Source organism: Aulostomus chinensis, chromosome 9 (genome assembly GCF_037954235.1).
Source record: "Aulostomus chinensis isolate RoL2024-O1b breed Wild chromosome 9, RoL_Achi_v1.0, whole genome shotgun sequence".
NCBI classification, from domain to species: Eukaryota; Metazoa; Chordata; class Actinopteri; order Syngnathiformes; family Aulostomidae; genus Aulostomus; species Aulostomus chinensis.
In genome coordinates, this window is record NC_141328.1 from 21,515,980 (window position 1) to 21,535,447 (window position 19,468).

At 40.6% G+C, this 19,468-nt stretch overlaps 1 protein-coding gene across 4 annotated transcripts in view; it reads right to left on the reverse strand.

Moving 5' to 3' along the window:
• The window catches only part of prkar2aa (protein kinase, cAMP-dependent, regulatory, type II, alpha A), a 37,898-nt gene that overhangs the window by 7,514 nt on the left and 10,916 nt on the right, over positions 1–19,468 (reverse strand). For all 4 annotated transcript variants that reach the window (XM_086214240.1, XM_086214243.1, XM_086214242.1 and 1 more), the window contains exons 3-5: positions 3,957–3,992; positions 2,463–2,599; positions 1,097–1,203 (exon numbers count right to left, since the gene is read on the reverse strand). In XM_086214240.1, coding sequence (XP_086070366.1) covers positions 1,097–1,203; positions 2,463–2,599; positions 3,957–3,992 — 280 coding nt within the window. The remainder of the gene's footprint in view (positions 1–1,096; positions 1,204–2,462; positions 2,600–3,956; positions 3,993–19,468) is intronic.

Below are 19,468 nucleotides of genomic sequence, written 5' to 3' on the forward strand. Positions count from 1 at the left end.
TAAGGTTTGTTGGTGAGGGTTGGTCATCTCATACAGGCAACTGAGGGCCAGCTGGAGGAAAGGATTCTCCCTTCAAGTTGCAAACAATCATAGCTATGTAACATTATTGAGTTAATATTATGATTCGCTAACATGCTGGACTGTTTAATAAGGTGATGACCTAATAAAAAGGATAAATATATAACATCAAACAGAACAGGAGTTTGTGCAACTTCTGTCCCCACATGTCATTTCTGTTTCTCTTTATACCCCCATCACACCCACGCAGCCAACCCTCCTGGTGACCCTTGCCACCACCTACACCTTTTTACAAGCTAGGCAAAACATTGGGACAGTATATGACCAGGCAGACATGCTGCTCTTAAAGTTTAGCACGTCTCCCGTACAGAGAACACGCTGGGTACGCTGTGAATGTGGACGGAGGGTGGCATGTCTGGAAACCACCATCCTTTTTATCAATGTCTAGCATTCACTGGAGCTAGTAATGGAATCTTCTTTCCGTTCAATTATTTCAAAATAACAAACTTAACATTCAAGCATGTTGTGTGTTGTAGTTCACCTTTTACATCAAAAGACCCCAGAGGACTTTAGTGCAGCAATCAACACAACTGCCTTTGGCTTCAGGCGCAACTGTGTTCCAGTCAAATACATGACAGTTTACACAATAAAGATGATACACACTCTCACTTAGATCTCTTGGCCTGTGTATACAGCAACAGTCTGCCCTTAAAATGAAAATAGGCCTGGACTCGTGCCACTGCAACTAATAGACTCTTTACTTTTTCTTTTTTTTTTTAACTGGGGCTGCAGCTGGCGCTTTCATAATGATCTGCTGGTTGTTGTAAATAATAACATCAGTAAAAATTAAGTTTGTTGCAGCACAACTGTGCAGTCAGAGTGACTTTAATGCTGCACCACCAAAACACTTCATGCTTTAATCAAAGTGAAAACTTTGGCAAAATTTTGAAAGAATCTCCTCTGGGGTTTTACTAAGGTGTCACACTGATAACAGTGGGACAGATAAGTTTATACCACAAAAACAAAATAAGTATAATAAGAGTAGTAACTGAAGCGGGCTGCCGTCCGTGCCTCTTACCTCTCTATGACGTAGAAGTTGTCTCCATCATCCCCCTGGTCAATCACGTGCTCTTTGGGCTGAACCCGTAACTCAAACATGGCATCCAACACCTCAGAAAACTGCTCCTGAGAAGGGGGGATGGGTAGAAACATGTAAGGCACAAAAAAGGAGGAAACAAGGGCTGAGAGTGGAGTTGAACTGGAAGATCAAAATGGTATGATGTTCATGTGAGTGCTGCTTCTGACGGTGAGATGAAATGTAATTATCACAGTGGGAAAACTGTATCAGAACATACACAAGGGAAAGGACAGGAGACACTTTCTTTATGTTTCATAAACATACAGTAGGACATCTATAGATAATCTTGCTGCCTCCGTCAGAGTCAAATTTATAACTGCTGTGCTGTAGGCTAACCCAAAGGGAACAGAAATAGGCTTTTAATATATCAGATTTATATGTAGCCAAAACAAATGGAGGTAAATCAAGTACAGTAGGATCAGAGACTTGACGCCCAATTATTAAACAGATTCAGCTGTTGTGTTTTACAACACCCACAAATTCAAGTGTACAATCAGAACAAAGAGTCATTCGGCCTGTCACAATAATGACAGACTTATCATATCAAAGAATTAATACATCACCCACTGTGTTTTTGTTCACATAAGAACACCACCTAAATTTTGTATAGTTAATCTAATTTAGGCAAGAATTCATTTATTTGGGATTTTTAAAAAAAATTCTATTTCCAATGTATGGCACTGAATCTTAGAAGCAAGCAAGTTTTAACAGGGTGTAGTAGTGGTTATAGTGTCAGTATATCAGCATGACAATATTCTCATTAACTGGAAGTAATGTCAATTATCCCCCAAATTTCTGCGACAAATAATTATCCAACAAAAACCGTTATCACTACAGGCCTAAGTGTCAGGGGATACTACGATTGTTCTGGATAGCAAGAAGCAGAATCAGGAGTCTAGAGATTGTGCTGCTTCACAATACTGTGTAGAGCCTGATTCTCTTCGGTTCAGTTCATTGTTACTGTGTATCCACTCTTTGATTTCTGTCAGGATTTATCACCTGACCTGTCCCATTAGGCGACGTCTCAAAGCACGTCAACGCTGACTAAGTAATCTCAACAAAACAAAAGCTCTATAGTACTGTGTTGTATTATATTAGCACACGTGATGCACAGTATGCATTCCATTTTTCTTGTCTCTCAATAAATGTTGCTCTGACTTCCATAGGCTCTAAGACGACGACCTCTTAAGTGGCTCAATGTGTGTTTTTTTTCTTTTTGTCCTTTTTTGTAATCCGTCTGCACACCTAACTTGACGCTTTGTGGTGTGTTTGTGTCTTCCTGTGTATGTTCCTTAACTTCATTTACCTGATCGAGTGTTTTGAAGAGTAGGATGTCTCGGCAAGCCTCCTGCAGTCTGCAGCGCTGTTCATCTGTTTTTGGGTGAACCACTCTGGGCTCTGTGTCTTCGTCATCCTCATCTGGGTTGAACGCCTCCGCGCACACTGAAAGAAAGACATGGACACTCACTTTACACAGCCTGTTAACATTCTTAGCGTGATTCAGAGCCTGACCGGTGTATCAGTCTGCTGACATTCTCAGAATATTAAATTGATATACATGTGAAAGTATTTTTTGGCTATACAGAACATAATGCGGAAGATGCTTGAGGTAATTTATAAACTGCATCATTGAATTGTTTGTCCCAAGTCTGCTGCACACGAGACGGGCAAATTTTTGATTTCATGGACCTGCATTATTTGGTTAAACTTTCTGTATCATTAGAACATCCAATCTTAAGTACTGTTCTTATATTTTTCCTCACGTGTATACTGCAGCTGATCAGTGATAACTTATGGTTTATCAGTTTGGGAAGTCTTATCCTGCACATTTCACCATTTGTCTCTCTGCAATCTAAAAACAGAAAAACCGACAACCCAAATATCTAGGAACGTCATTGAAACATGGTTCTCAGTTTAATTAGACGAGCTTAGGTCTTAAAAGCGCGCAGAGCCATTTTCTCTTGGAAGACGCTCACATTTGTGTCCCAGAGATAAATGCACACAAAAATTACATAAACTATTTTCTAAATGTACACCTTTGTTGTTGCATTGACATCATTTTTCCTTCAGGCTCATTATGTTAAACACACAACAGCAGCAAGAACTTCTACTTGGAAAACATTTACACCAGCGAAGAAAGTTGAAGCCATTTTGTTTAACAAATCATAACAAGAACATCTTGACAATCCGTTGCATAAGTTACAAAATAAGATGCGGAAACTTGACATCTTCTACGAGTTGAAATATTCTAGCATGGACCTTTACAACCATGCAGTAAAGAGTGGACGGTCAACAGCAACAGTGGGGCGATGGTAAAGATAACCCTCAGCTGATACACCCACAGTCTATCAAAGTGATGGTTACGACATTGAATTACTCACACATAAACACAAGATGGCTACGGTCAAGTGTGAGAAAACAAGACAAATGTACACACAAATCAACTGAAACGAACAGAGAATAAAGACGCGCAAATCCCAAAAACCACTGTGCTGGCACACCCTTGATATGTGCATATAAACCCATAATCAAAACACTACAGGAGACGTGTTTGACATCAGCAAAGACGACAGACACGGATCAGTGTGACGCTACACAGCATGACCAGTGTCAACTGCGTCTGACATGCATGACCTGCACAGTAACACAAACGCAAGCTGTGGGTGAGCCACTTAGTCAGTGATGTATGCTATGTCGTCCCCCGTGTGGATTACACTGAAGGGATGTGACGTCAAACACATCCTAGTGAACACACACACACACACACACACACACACACACACACACACGCACACCTTACCTGACACTCTTCTGTTGAATCTGCTCGGTGGCGGAGCTGTGGAGAGAAACAGAGAGAGATGAAGAGGTGAAATTATTACAATTGTTTTTACATAATGACATTTAATGGGATCTTGTGATTGCTTTGTCATTAGCATTATGTGCTCTGAGCAGACTCTTCATAACAATAATTGCAGTGTAAAAATTGGATTTTTTTTTTAAAAAGGTAAAAAAAAAGGAAGAAAAGAAAAATGCAGGGTATGAGTCAGAGCAGCAGCAGATATAGTCAAACAGATAAAGGCAACAAGGCGTGGAGATAAAAAAAAAAAAGTAGGACACATAAACATGGGGGGAAAAAACAAGCATATTGAAAAAAGTTTTTCAATATTGCAAAGTTATTATTCTCTTCAAACACATGAATGCTCTTCTCAACACAAAGCCTCCAGCATCGACGTGATCACATACACACAGTCTCCCTTCCAACAAACGCCAATTATCCTTTTCATGAGCGCAAAGTAAAAAGTAATAAAACATCACTCGTATCCATCTGGCTTCTGGCTAATGATTAATGTCGCTGAATGTGATGGATTACCGGATAACTTCAACGTTACATGCAAATAATAGTAGAGGAAAGCAAGGGGATGAGGTAGTGACTGTGCTGTTGATATCAAATCTATTACACCCTGGCAGCATTACAGCGTGTCCCATTAATTAATCAATCAGGCTGTCTGATCCAGCAGCACCATTTTTTTCTCAAATCTTTTTTCAGTGAAGCTTTATTTCCACTTCTGATGGCTGTCAACCATTTCCTAACTTCTTTGTTCTGTAACACAGACACAAGCACTACAGTTTGTTTCGGTTTGACTTTACAAGCAGATTCATCAGTCCCATGTTTTCATCCTTCACTTTTTGAAAGCACAGATGCTGATGGGACATTGCTCTAACATTCCTCAGCCACCAGGATGGCACCACATCTGATGCATCTCTGCTTTAAAAAATTCATCAAGCACTCAAAACTGCAGGCACCTGCCCTCGTGAATTATCTCCTTCAGAGAAACAGCAGGAGAGCTGTTGTGTGGGTGACCTGATGTCAAATCTGCCAATGAAGAGGACAGAGATGGCAGATTTCTCTGCCACACAGCTTACATTCAATTTCAAATACATCCCCATAAAGTGAAAATTTCACCCAATCAACGAAAAATGAAAAAGTCTGTTATTTGTACCGAGAGCTGCTCTTTACGACCTGGAATCAAGATCAGATCCTGGAGCTGGAAAATGACATTAACAGAACATTGCTGATCGAACCATGAAGCTTCTTCTACACCCAAACACTATGACACCAATGTGTTAATTTTCACATTAAGACCCAAATATTATTCATATTTAAGTGTTGGCCCGGAAAGAACACTGCATGTCTGACAGTAGACTGAAAGAATGAGTCACTGACATCAGGCAGGAATTACACCTATTATCATAAGAGCAATGGTGCGATGGCAATCCCTTGTACACGAGGATATTTGCTATAAGGACATTAATGAAATGATGACCAGCCAAGTGCTAAGCTATTATTAACCATAATACATCCAAATATTTAAACAGTTTAAAGCTTCCATGACACGATGCAAACAAATTTATCTTTCTCAGCATAAAAGTATTTTTTTTATTTTTCAGGTTCATGACTACAGTTGCTGATATCAGGGCCTACAGGCATGCAAGCAGTCCTCCAAAGTCCGACTCCAGTTGACTTCTCCCCATTTCTTACACGTAAAAGCTGTGACTGCACAATGTTTATTAGCCATTCAAATAGGAAAAGATACAATTGCTGTAATGTTTATGTCAGCAGTCGCTTCACGTGACAGCAAACTTAATTTACTGTCAGAAGTACAGCTATACAAGGTTATGGAGTAGAGAAAGTAGGAGGCACAATGCAATTCATCTGGAACTGCACTGGGAATGTAGCAGTAACGTGGCTTGTTACCTTGACCAGAAGGTTACCAGCTCACCATTTTGGGATGAAACACATTTTTTTCCAAAAACTTCTTTCCCTCTATTGTGATGACTAAACAGAACCCTAGGTTGAAAAAAACGAACAAACAAACAGTGTAGGTGTAATGCAAGGAGATCAACAATTTAGCACAGAATCAAAATGTAGCGTATTTAAGTTAATTCAATTCATGGCTGAATCAGGAATATAGAGAATTCAGGGGAAAAGCAGGATAGAAAACAATATATTTTCTAATCAGAAAAGCATCACTCAGGTTGTATTGATAATTATGAATCAATTTCTGACTCTCATAATAACCGCAATACCAGAATCGTTCCAATATAGCAAGGAAGTAAAGTAAGTGTGCTCACGCTCACATGACTGTACACAAAATGTGTGTGGTTGCATTCCATTCTGTGTGAATGGATTCAGATCTTGTGCAGCATTTGTGTGTCTGTGTACATCTGCTGGGCATCTTGACCATGTGTTCTTGTGGTGTGTGTGTGTGTGTGTATGTGTGTGTCATTGTTAATGTGTGCAATGGGGTGTTCAGTTACGCACAGAGGGTGAGGTCAAGGTTCTAAACACCTGCTTTCTAATGCCGGGCTGTTAGGAGCCAGCATGGACTTGGCTCATTGCTTACACACACGCACACACTCTTGCACACACACCCGCACCCGCGCACACACACACACACACACACACACACACACACACACACACACACACACACAGTATGGGTCCATTGCTACCTTATTACCATCCTGTCAGAGCCCATTAGAGTTAGACTGTGAAGACTGGGGCCTGGGGGAAACTCACACATACACATCACTTTCCCCAGTCACCTGGGGAGATGGACAGAGTTCAACACTCTGCTCTCGACAGTGATCACACTTACTATCACTCAACACGTATGAAACTGTATGACCAGCCCTGTTTCATAGATATCATCGTAGCTTCTATGAGGAGGAAATGCAGAGGTTACATGAAGGGCTTTTTTTTTATCAAAAAGGTATGACAGGACTAGAACTGTTAACTGAAAGATGCATTTGTTTACAGCTCAGACGGAAAACAGTGTCTTATTTATTCCAGCTTCCATATCACCTCTAAAGCTTCATATTTTTTATTGATTTTTTTTTTATTTCAATATTTCTCTGTGTTGGTGTTACTGCTATGTATTTACTGCAACTTTGTGTTTTGCCTTCCCCTGTTTAACATATTTAGCTACTGAGGTCTGATTCTGTCAGCTAAACTTTCCATCAGAACTACATGACAGTTGCTAAATGACGAATTACCCAAAACCTGGTGGACACTGGACTATTGCCTGCTAGGTCATATATGTCCAGCAGGCTACCGTTTGGTCTGACAATCAACCAATCAAATCTAATCAAAACAAGCGATCCATTCACTAAGCTCTCAGAGAGACGCCTGTTTGGCTGGCTGTACACAAAGCAGTGGCTCATAATGTTTTCTCTAAAGATGGGATGGTAAATTTGACTGAAAACTGTGGACACAGGAAACAGGAAGGGGATTGTACAGTAAATATATTCTACATACATGAGACAAATGTACAACTAGATCGAAAACACATATGCGCATAGCTTCAAAGTCAATACAGTGTGACTCATTGGTTAAAACTGAAAGCTCTGGTGTGCTTGAACTTCACAAATGATCCCCATCTTGATACCTCTCACAGTTGATCCTCCTGGTCCTCTGTAACTCTTGGCTGAGTATTCAGGTTTTTACTGTGTATTCAAATTCACTGTATTACTTCAAGACACACACACGCACACACAACACAATGAAAACTTAATACAAATGTCAGATCATTCAAAATTCCACTTTATCAACAAAATCCCTATCAATCAATCTTACTCATCCAGAGTGACAAATATTTAAATAAGAGCTATTAAACTGTCTATGCATGTGTAAGCCATGTCTCAAAGCAGGATCTCTGGATTGAATTGCTTTAATTTGTACTCAATTGATCTTCAAGGTTGGAAAGCATTAGCAATCTCCTAACCCTGTTTGGCTGTCTGCCACCAAAACTGGCAGACAACCCCACCAGCAGCAACAGCCAAAATGGAAAAGGAAATCAGCCCTCTCAGCTATCTAATGAACAGACTTTCCTCCCTCCTGGCGCTGCCAAAGACTCGAGACTTCCACCTCCCTCCATCTTTTTGGTTTTATCTGAGTCATGTGTCCTACTTTGATCCCTTTAACCTAAGGACAGACATTAACTAATTCTCCATTAAACCAAAATGAGAAAAATCAACATCCAAATAGCCTTCAAAAAGCCTTCTGTGAAATGCCGACACTCAGTCTGGTAATATGTGAAGAGACAAATACTATCACTGCGGGCCTTCACGATCAGCTAAAAATGCTTTCTCACACTGGATTTTCTCTATCAATCAATATAGCACCAGCGCATAATGGCAACATGAGCAGCAACATCAAGCCAGTAATTAGAGCCACAACTCCAGAGTCAACGGTGCTTCAATCTTCCCACAGATGACAGTTACGGCCTTCCTCTCCCGTTCAAGCACAGTCCAGTAATTTACAATATATTTACATTTTCACTGCAATCCATGAAATTCAGTCAAATCCTCAGCTACAAGTTCAGCACAAAAGGAAAACACCAAAGTCAAATAAATAAAGAGCTGGATGTATATTTAGGAATTTGAGCCAATTGTCCCTAAATATATAAAACAACATCAACAGTTTCAAACTGGGAGACGGTGCCAAGGTGATACAGTATGAATGGTAGGATTTCTGATTTAGAGCTATAGAAAAATTTAATGGTGATGAGGTCAGTAAAATAATTAAAACAGCAGCTATGCTTCTAGGATATCCAGATCTCAAAGGAGGGTATGTTAAAAAAAAAAAAAAAAGAAGCAGTTTCTGTGCCATGTAAACCTCTAAAACCTGACTGAAACTTCTCAATGATGTTATTTAAACCAACAGATGCTAATAGTTGGTTTTCAATTCAATTCAATTCAAAAACACTTTATTTGTCCCCAAGGGGCAATTTAAAAGGCATAGTGAGCAGCACTGGACAAAACAATAACAACATAACATACAAAAAAAAAAAAATATATATATATATACATACAGTATAAAAGTATTGCAGCAACTTTATACATAACGTATAAAGTTGCTACAATACTTTTATACTGTTTGGTTTGACAGCCAACTTTTAGAGAGTAAGCAGTGATAAAAAGCACAATTAGACATGAACAATGAAAGGACCCACAAACCTTGATGATCCAGGGGTCTAAGGCACCAATTAGAGCCTCAGTGTCCCTGCTCAATCAAGCCTTGGACCTGTTTGAGAAAGGTCCACGATCATGTCTCTTTTCAATGTGTCTATGCTTGCCTCCACTGTTGTACCCTTAAATACAATCAAATCAAGGAACATATAATCAAATTGAAAAGATAATTCAAGTACATCAGGAAAGGAACTCATAATAACTTCCATGTGCCTAATTGATAGTTCAACGTATCGCCGGATGACTATACGTTGGTTGTGCATTTGTGCCTTCCTTTCACAAATGTAACCGATGAAGGCAGCTGAAACTAGTTAGAGCATAAGACCATTAATGATGCGCTTTAAAGGGGATTTCAAAATATCAAGATAAATGTTGCGTGAAGCTGTATTGCCTGGCTTAAACCTAAACACACAAACCACTTTTGTGAAACAAATGTGAGCAACAGGCACAAGTCAGGAAAATAGAATAAAACAGGAAGCAGTGTAGATTTTCCATTTAAAGTGCGGGTCATTTTTGGGGAGTATAATGGCACTTGTTCAGCACATGCTCAGTCTTTGTGTTTTGGTTAATTTGAAAATACAGTTTAAATTCTTCTCACAATCATAAATACTGTCAAGAGCGGGTGGATATTTAAAAAAAAATGCGTGTGTGCACATGCTTTTGAGTGTTCAGATGTGTGGGTGTATAAGTCTGAGTGTTCAAAGTGTGAAGTGCTCTCCCTACAGTCATGTGGTGGGGGGTGGGGGTGGGGGGTAGGGGATAGTGGTGATGGTGGCTGTATTAAGTGTACGCCTGAAGTTGCCTTGGCAACCTAACACAAAAAGGATCTCGTCACCATAACAACACTACCCCCTTCACCCTCCCCCTTCTCGGCCGCCATCCACCTCCCTTCTCCTCTATCCAGCTTGTTACAAGTGGTAGAGCATCCCTCCACCCCTCCCACCCTCACCTCCCTCTCACGCTCTCTCTCTCCATCTCTTCCCATCCCTCCCTACACACCCACTCACTGCCATAACCGCATTAACAGATGGAAAGAAGAAAGATAGAGGGGGTGAGAAAAAAAGAGATGGGAGGACAGAGGGAGAAGCAGAGGGGGAGAAAACAAAAAGACAGACCAGAAGGGGTGACAGAGTGAGATCTCCTGCGATATGGGAAAAAAAGCCAGACGGAATAAAGATAGGGCAGCTAAAGGCAGCATAATGGCAGTTATGACTACAAGCTACTGGATATTCATATTGATAAAGGGAAGGAGAGAAGAAAAAAATGATAATTGGACAAAAATCCAAATGGCTAGAGGTGTGTATATTTACAGAAATGACTGTAGACACTAGCTTAGAGGATGTCTCCAGAATGTGACAACTGATGGTTAAAGGACAAAAGGAGTAGAACCAAACAAATCAGGAGAGAATCACTGAAACGGTGAGATAGATAGATAGAGAGATAGATAGATAGATAGATAGATAAATAAATAGGTGAAAATATGACTTAGTTAACCAACATCAGTTTAAGATAAAATTAGGCGGGTGCATGCGCGCAGAACTTCACTGAAGTGCAGCATACGTACCGCACAATGATACAAATCAGATGAAAAAGAATGTCAATGTATTTTCCAAGCTCACAGTGTTTTAGTTGTAAATCTACACAGGAGTCGAATGCATTTGTCCCCTGTGAGTTCTGGATTGATTTCTCTTATAGCCTCTCTCAGTGGGTGACGCAGCCTGTTGATACATCAGCTAGTTAGCTGGAGGATAGACCAAAGCATGAGACCATTCTGCCTCACTGACCCTTGATTTCAATATTTTCCACTTCCCCCCCTTTTTGCTTTAACAGGAGGAAAGGGAGAGGTTAGATCGGTAAGATGGATAAGACCCAGTGGAATAGCCGATCTGGCCACGCATTTAGTCAAGTTCAATCAACACTAAAAAGTAAAAGCAACTGTTAAGTTGGAAGTCTAGCAGTTCTACCCGCATCTACAATATCTACCAACGTCTTCATTCCTTCTCTGTATTTGCCAAGAAAATGGTTCTCTCTAATCAGCTTGGATCCCCTTTTCCTCCTTCCTCTTTCCACCATGATTCTCACGCTCTGTATTTGCATGTCAGTCCCGATTTCCCACCATGCAACTCCCCTCTCACTCCTTTTTACCTTTCCCATTATCTAACTTTATCCATTTCCCTCCCACAAACGTTCTTGTGCTCTTTCTCTTTGCCTCATATCTGGCTCCTTCACTTTCCCAGTCGCTCACCCCACCATCCCAGCCCACATAACACTCTCCAGAAAATTTGGGCCCTTAAAAGGAAGAAGACATGACCTGCTTATAGCCACAGTGGTGTTAACCCTTTCAGTATCACCAGATTTACTGGTGTGAGTCTCTCAGACTGACTTGACCTTTGACCACTTCCTGGTTTATTGCAATCTATGTTTCAAGATGTTGCAAGCAGCTAGTGATACGAATGAACTACTGCAGTGCTTGCAAGATTTGACAATCATAACATAAGAGTAAGGCTAGGATAGAAACACTAACACTTATCCAAGTTCCCAAAAATCACCAAGCTAGTACAGGTCATATTGCATCAGAAATGAAGGCAGCATTTAGGAGTATCAAATTTGCTTCATCGGAGGGGGTGCTATTATGCAGACAAAGCAAAAGACACCTCAAGCGAGTTATTGGTCTTTTTTGCCCTTTCCATTTACCTTTTCTAAAGAGATACCTAAAATGCACATTAAAATATGTTGATGGAAGCACAGATACAGGAAAGAGTCCCACATGTTTTCACAGACAAACCTTTCCAAAACTTTTCCTTGACATTTCATGGACACATAATATCAGTTCCATAATCATTCAGAACCTTTACTTGCATACACCAAAGTGTACTTCAGGTCATTATTATATGGACATTAAGCAGAAACCTATTCATTTCCTAAATGTCAGTTATTTTCAGCGTCACTTTAACTACTCCAAACCGCAGGCACCACCATTGATGAATTGCCCTTTATTACAAAATCAACTTTACAGTCGATCACCTCCGTCAACAAAACAGACACAGGCTTTAAAGTACCAGAGAAAATCAAACTGACTTACAAATAGACAAAAGGGGACTTTTGGGTATTCCAATCACTCTACTAACATGGCTTTCTTTCCTTTCCTGCACACATTTACAACAGTTATTGTTATTAACATTATTAGCCACAATGTATTCTTAAAAATATTGGAGTGGCTCTTTGTATTATTCATCCATCCATTGTCCTCTGCTTATCCTGTTAAGGGTTGTGGGGGGGGGGGGGGGGGGGGGGCTGGAGCCTGTCCCTGCAGCTTTCGGGTGAGAGGCAGGTTCACCCTGGATGGATCACCAGTCCATCACAGGGCCAACACATAGAGACAGACAACCATTCACACTCACAGCTACACCTACAGTCAATTTAGAGTATCAATCAGCCTCGTCCCCTCTTGATGTCTTTGGACTGTGGGAGGAAGCCGGAGGACCTGGAGAGAACCCACACAGGAACAGGGAGAACATGGAGACTCACACAGAAAGATCCTGTGCCCGGGCCGGGGTTGAAACTTCTTGCTGTGAGGCGACAATGCTAACCACTGCACCACCGTGCTGCTGCCCTTTGTATTGTAAAGCAAAAAATTAACATTCAGCTATTACCCATGATCAGCCCATTTTCTTTAACGTTGCTTCAATATGCTTGTCTAAATCATGACCTCTTGCTTCTTGCTGAGCGACACAGGCTTTTAGACTGAATGACATGTCGCCTTCTCTTAAAATTCCTCAGCAGACTGCGCAAGATGTTGAGTGTATGCTTGTTTCTTTCTTTCTTTTTTGCTTCACTCCTGTAAGTATCAGAGTAAGTCATATTTTGCCTCAGATAGTCCAAATACCACATCAAAATGTGACACAATTACTGTTGCAGAACATTTGCGACTCCATGAGTGGGGGAACTTTGCATAATAGGAAGGGGTAAAATTAAGGGTTCTACAAATGTCATCAGTATCTTACTTTTCTATTACTGGTCTGAACACATCCATCATTTTGTTACCTTACGCACCTTAAAGGCCATTAGTGTTGCATGGACAAAAGACTAAGTAGCTTGGACAGTGTCAGATTAATTAACTATCAGTTACTTAACATGGTCCACTTTCCTGTATAGGACATGTTGATCTGAAAGTGAACTCAGCGAGGTCACAATTCACTGACAACTACAGATATCAACAGATACAGTTGAGACAAGTATTGAGGAACAACAGGATCATCTCCTCACTGTTTTGTTTGTTTTTTCTGGGCCTGTGTCCCAAAATGTTTACATAATCTCTCTTTTAGTGGGAAAGTATGGTTTAAACCCTAAATCAAGAGAATAAAATAAATAAAATCAAAATAAAAGATTATTTACAATTATATGCATATAAATTTGACTTTTATGTTAATAAGGGCATATGCGTGGTGCAGCAGTGGCAGACTATGGGAGAGACCATGCAACCAACCTAAATAATTAACTGAACTGTAGTTTGTTTATGGCTCGCTTTTCCCAGACTTCTTTTCTCAGGGGGAGCAGTGAGCAGTTTCTCTCATCGACATGTTGCCGACTCCCAAAGCAAAAAAAAGAAAAAAGTTCCTAGACCACATTCGTGAAGAGAACTAGCAGGCACTGACCGTCACTGATGACTGCCTTGTGCTTACGTCAAAGCTGGTGCACAGTGTGATGTGAACGTGTGCCACTGTTGAATGATATGTAAACAACTTTTGTGTGAAGGATGGAGCCATGGCCTCGAAATGTGACAGGACTGCAAATGTGTTTTATGTTACGACAGGAGTCTATTTGTTATGTTCCAAGCCTTCTATTTTATCACTGTATGACAGCCTGTATGAAACTGCAGAACACACTCTGAAGGTCCATCTAAGGAATGTTACCCTTCACCTGTAGAATGTGACGCTGCAGAATGTGGGTGTCAGGAATCCTTTTTCTGACCTTATCTGTGACTGGGTTATAACCCGAAGCTGTGACTTTTACAATGTATATCCTAGGAGTGCCACAATCTCCGGAGACACCACATCGGAAATTAGTCAAAATTATGTTTTGATTCAACCAGCAGAGGGTGGGGTCTACACTTTTTTTTTTTCTTCTTCAATTCCAGAGCACTTTGTTTTCTGTTGCAACCACAAGTCCATTAGCAGTTTGCTACACCCAAGCCACCATTGCCAATACCAAGTTTGGTTAGAGTAATTGTACTCTGAAACAGATGCCCACACCAACAGCAGATACATCCACACAAGCCAGTTGAAGACAACATAATATTCTCAATTCACAGCACAGACACTAGCATGGTGATCCACTGTTCAAATCTAGTGAGAGATAAGTTTGAGCAGTTACACAGCAGCCTGCTGGTAGAAATCAACCTTAGACAGCTACTTCAGTACAGACTGCTACATCTATATATATATTTTTAATAGTTATATTTTTTTAACTAAATTATCCATATTTGACTAAATGACCTTAGTGAGGTACACTGTAAACAAATATAGAAATGTACACATATCACAACACACAATAAAACTAATGAGTTTTTGATTTTTACAAATCAAGACACCAACCAACCAACTAAGCATATCTGTCGGCTGATTTAAAGAAAAAAAGAGACCGAAAATTTAATCTAATTGTGGTTTAAAATTGAAAGTGAATTAAGAATATGGATAAGCCAGACACTCTCTGTGTAACTTAAACAATCACACTAATGCTAATCTAACAACACGTGTTGCTTTTTTATCGTGAGGACAGCTCTGAAAAAAATGGGCCTGTAATGATTTGAGAACTGGCATACAGTCTAAGAGATGAGACCCTGGAGATATGAAATGGACCAGTGTAACGCCAGTCGTCTGGCACTGACAGATGCGAGCTGAAACAATTACGAGCCTGGCTCTGGACCCAACATCTCATCAAAGTCTCCGCACGACATGTAGAGCAGAATGTTTTCATATCCCCAGGAAGAGACTCAGTTAATTCTTTTTGACTGCCAGGGTGAAAAAGTTAATAAACAGAACACTAAGGGAATGGCGACAACATGCATGAAGAGCCTGATATCTGGCCTGAAGAAGTCCTGTGTGGTAGTGAGACATCAAACTGTAGGAAGACATTAGCGTCCAGCCTGTGGGTTGGAAAACACAAAATGCTCTCATCGAACCACTGGAGTGTAATGTAAACAAGGCCAATTTGCTCTCCAATTACATGACCATTTACAGTCACAAATGAAGTTCAAACGTCTGCAATCTCAAGCATATGTTTAGAGTTAGGTTGTTAAATCCAATACCATTCAGCTACTTGGAGCACATGGATACCTCACTGTGCCGTTGCAACAGCTGAGGGCAGGCCCTTTCACAGAGGTTCTGCAATTGTGCTGTAAAACATGACCCCACCATGGTGACACTTTGCTGTTTACAGAGCTGAACAATATTGGTTTTATAATGCTTCAGCGTGTGAACTTGCATAGCATTCTGGAGCAGAGATGTGTCTCTCAAATGAGCTGTCCCTTACTACCTTAGAATGTCTTGTTTTGCAACTTGAACAGGCTCTGCATCAATAAACAGACAAATCATCCCCTTTGCCCTGGTATTTCATTAAGCAGTAAAATGTACTGGGAAACCTGGAGATTTTCCCTCACAGCTGATATTGAAGGAAACTAACTCACATCATATCTTACGTTTCCGTAACCATGTGTGACATGATCTTAGTCAATGAAGCAAGTCTCTACCTTCAGGTGGACCCCTGCCCATAAGCTGCCGTTCGAAACACATTTTATCAGCAGATATCATCACAAAAGAGCAGCCATCAGGTCTGCGTTTTTTCTTTTTCAGGTCACTTGTGCTCCATGAATCACATGATCTTCTCTCACTAGCCCATTGGCTTGAGATTCCAGAGAAAGTGTTTGCAAACACATTTAAAAACAACATCTGTACAGCTGCTCCCTTCTAGACAGCAATCTACTACACACACGTGTGAACACCGACTCCAGAAAGTACAAACACGAGTGATTTACATCCATGGAGGCCACCGCTGTTTGCAGTTCTCTGTACATGCATACACTTCTGAGTAGAATACCAGCTAGGCTCTGCCATACCGATGACTTCTGAAGTAACAAACGCTGGTACAGGAAGTTAGGGTACTTCTTGTGTATACAACCATTCATATACCTAAACAGCAGGAACAAACAAATGTCAACAGGGGCATTTCCTCTCTCTCTCTCTCACACACACACACACACACACTGCAACAGCTGCGATGTGTCTATGTATCTGCTTTTAAGGGAAACGTTAATATCTCTGGAGGGAATCTGTCATTTATAGGGATGCAACCATTGCCCAGCCAGGGACCGGAATCGGACGGTTTCAAGCGTGACTGGTCCTGACCGATGACTTGCTGGTCAGTGCCATGTCTTTCAAACTCCTAAGACATTTAAGGCCAAAAAATGAACAATATACCTAGTCAGACACTTAAAACTATCACCCCAATGAGTTTGCATGGTTTGAGTGAGCTTACGACAACAGCTAAGCCAAGAACTAGCCTGCAGCCTCTCCTATCCTTCATCAGCTGCTGTGTTCAACTGTTTTTGCTCCATCAGTAAAAGATTTGTCAGACACAGCTGGATATACTGTACCAGAACTCCTTTTCAGAAGTATTTTATTTTCTCTCTTGTTGGAGAGCACTTTATATATTCATTTTGTGTATTTTTTGGGGTTGTTAAATTAAGAAAAGATCCAGTAACCTAGTGCAATTTGGGGGAAACTGTAAGAGAAATATTTTCTGTAATTACTAAAATAAAAGTTTCCATTAAAGGAAAGTTAATTTTTATGTCTTTCTATTTTGAAAAGTATAATGCTTAGACGGAAAACCGGAATGGCCAAAAATGGGTATCAGCAAGTCACACCAACCAAACAATCAGAAATTGGAATGGGCTAAAAAAAATGCAACTGGTGCATCTCTCGTCATTTGTCTCTCAGGCTTTTGTACATCAGAGTGCTTCTATTACACACAAGACCCTGAGTCCCCAAAGAACAAAATTGGTGCATGTGGAATACCATCTAACTTTACGTCAAGACGGATCTTCCAAATGCTGATTTCAGATTTCAGGTGTGTGTGTGTGTGTGTGTGTATATTCTAACCAAAAGAATGAGTTTGCTGTAACACTATCCCCTAGTGATGTGGCTCTGGCATCATTTGAAACGTGTACAAGTACAAGTGTAGTGATGTGAGTCAAGAGTAGAAATACTGTTTGATTATTGCTGGGTACACAACAGTTCTTCTTGACTCACCTCTCATTTACACTTAATTATTTCTGATATTCAAAGCCCCGCCCCTGCCAGCATTTGCAGACATGGACTCATCACTAAAATTATGCTGGACGGCACTTTGGAATCTTCTCCTTGTTTGATTTATTAATTGGAATGTTAAATATTCAGCTTTAGGACTTGACCCATAATCCATCTATCAGGATGATATACTGTCACTGATAAATTCAGGACTAGCACTAATACATGGACCTGAGGAGTTGGATGATTTATTCACTGACAAATTTTCTGAACTGTATGAAGACTGCACTGCAACAATACTGCTACCGTCATACATAATCACCAAACTGACACTACTGCCCTCCACTAACACCCCGAAGTTACACAAACGACCTTCTCAGTAATGAATGGCTTCATGGAGTTCACTACCTGTACACATTTAATTTTAAATATATCGGAAAATTACAGTTTGCTTTGGCCGGGTGGGGAGTCAACTTAGGCACATGAAAATCCTTCATTGACTGCTTCATGGTTGACATGGCTGGTGTTTTTTATTAGAATTGTTCTGCTGACAATCAGGTGCGATCTTTAAGTTTATGGTTTGTATACTTAGAGTAATTCACAGGTATGCAAGTTGACCTGGCTATGACTCATCTGTAGCACATATAATACTCGGCTTCTACAGCGATGAGACCTAGACCTCTGCACGCTTCCAAAAAAAAAAAGAAAAAAAAAAGGCAGCAGTGACGTAGAGGAAATGCTGCTCTCTCTCCCTCTGTGAGAAACTGTAGGTCTCACCGATGGTTGACAGTGCCGCTGCCCTCTCAAAAGATAAATGAGAACGTGACACAAAAACTGAAAAAAGTCCAGCACGTCAAGGCTGTACAAATTAACTGATAAAGATGCACGGAAAGCATGAAGGCTGGGAACAGGTGACCTTCCTACCTGCTTTATTAATATCGTTATTTGGCAAGGCCACTGCCTATCACTGTCACTGGCAGCAACTGCTAGCTGGGAGTGTTTCAAGGCCAGTGGTTTCTATGGTGACCATGGCACGCCAGTTAGAGAAACTGTCACTTCCACCATCTACACAGCACTTACATTGACCGACAAATTCATCTTTTTTAAAAAGGTAGATTATTTAGACTCCTTACTAACATAAAGTGAAAATAGCAAAATGTGTTTTGAGATCCATCAAATATTTCCAGTCACAGACATCACATTTACTGGGAAATGATACCATGTAGCAGGCCAAGGCCTAAGTTTATTGTGCACATCCAAGTGTTGTGTAAATTCTCCATTATCAAAAAGCCATAAATGATTCAAAGAATTGGAATTGATGCAGAATTAATAAAATGTACGAGATATTTTACATGCACACTTTATCACAAATCTGAATGATGTTTGAGGTGGTGTGAGATACAACCACCAGTGACACGCCAGTTTTCTGCTTACCAAACTACTGGTCAGCAAAACAACCACTGCTCCATTTCTCCTACTTGTACTAGCTTGAGGCAGAGCCCTCATTTTGTTCACTCAGTACAGTCAATAGACATAATCCAACATCTTTCTAAAATGAAATCCCCTGTTTGAAAACCAAGATTTTTGTAATAACAAATACCACACTGGATCCAGGCCACTGCTCCCTTAGAGTAACTCATCTCTCCATTCTGACCCACATAGTGAAAAGCTGGGGTCCAGTCTGCTTGAGTAGGTGCTTGGACTGTGTTTCTATGAAGCACCATCCTAAGTGCCTGAATTGGAATCGATCCCTACTTTTATTCCTTAATAAATAAACCAAATGCGCGACCATGTTTTGCTATGAAGACACCAGAGATGGATAACCCCTGCCTGGCCCAAGTGTCTGTTTCATTCTCAGTGCTGGCAGGTCTGAAAAACAAGCGCTTCACCCGAGATGCTCACCTGTCTGTCTGCTAGTCTCTGTTCTACAACATTAGGTAAATGAGTTCGCAGAGGCAGGTGAAAAACTGCAAATATC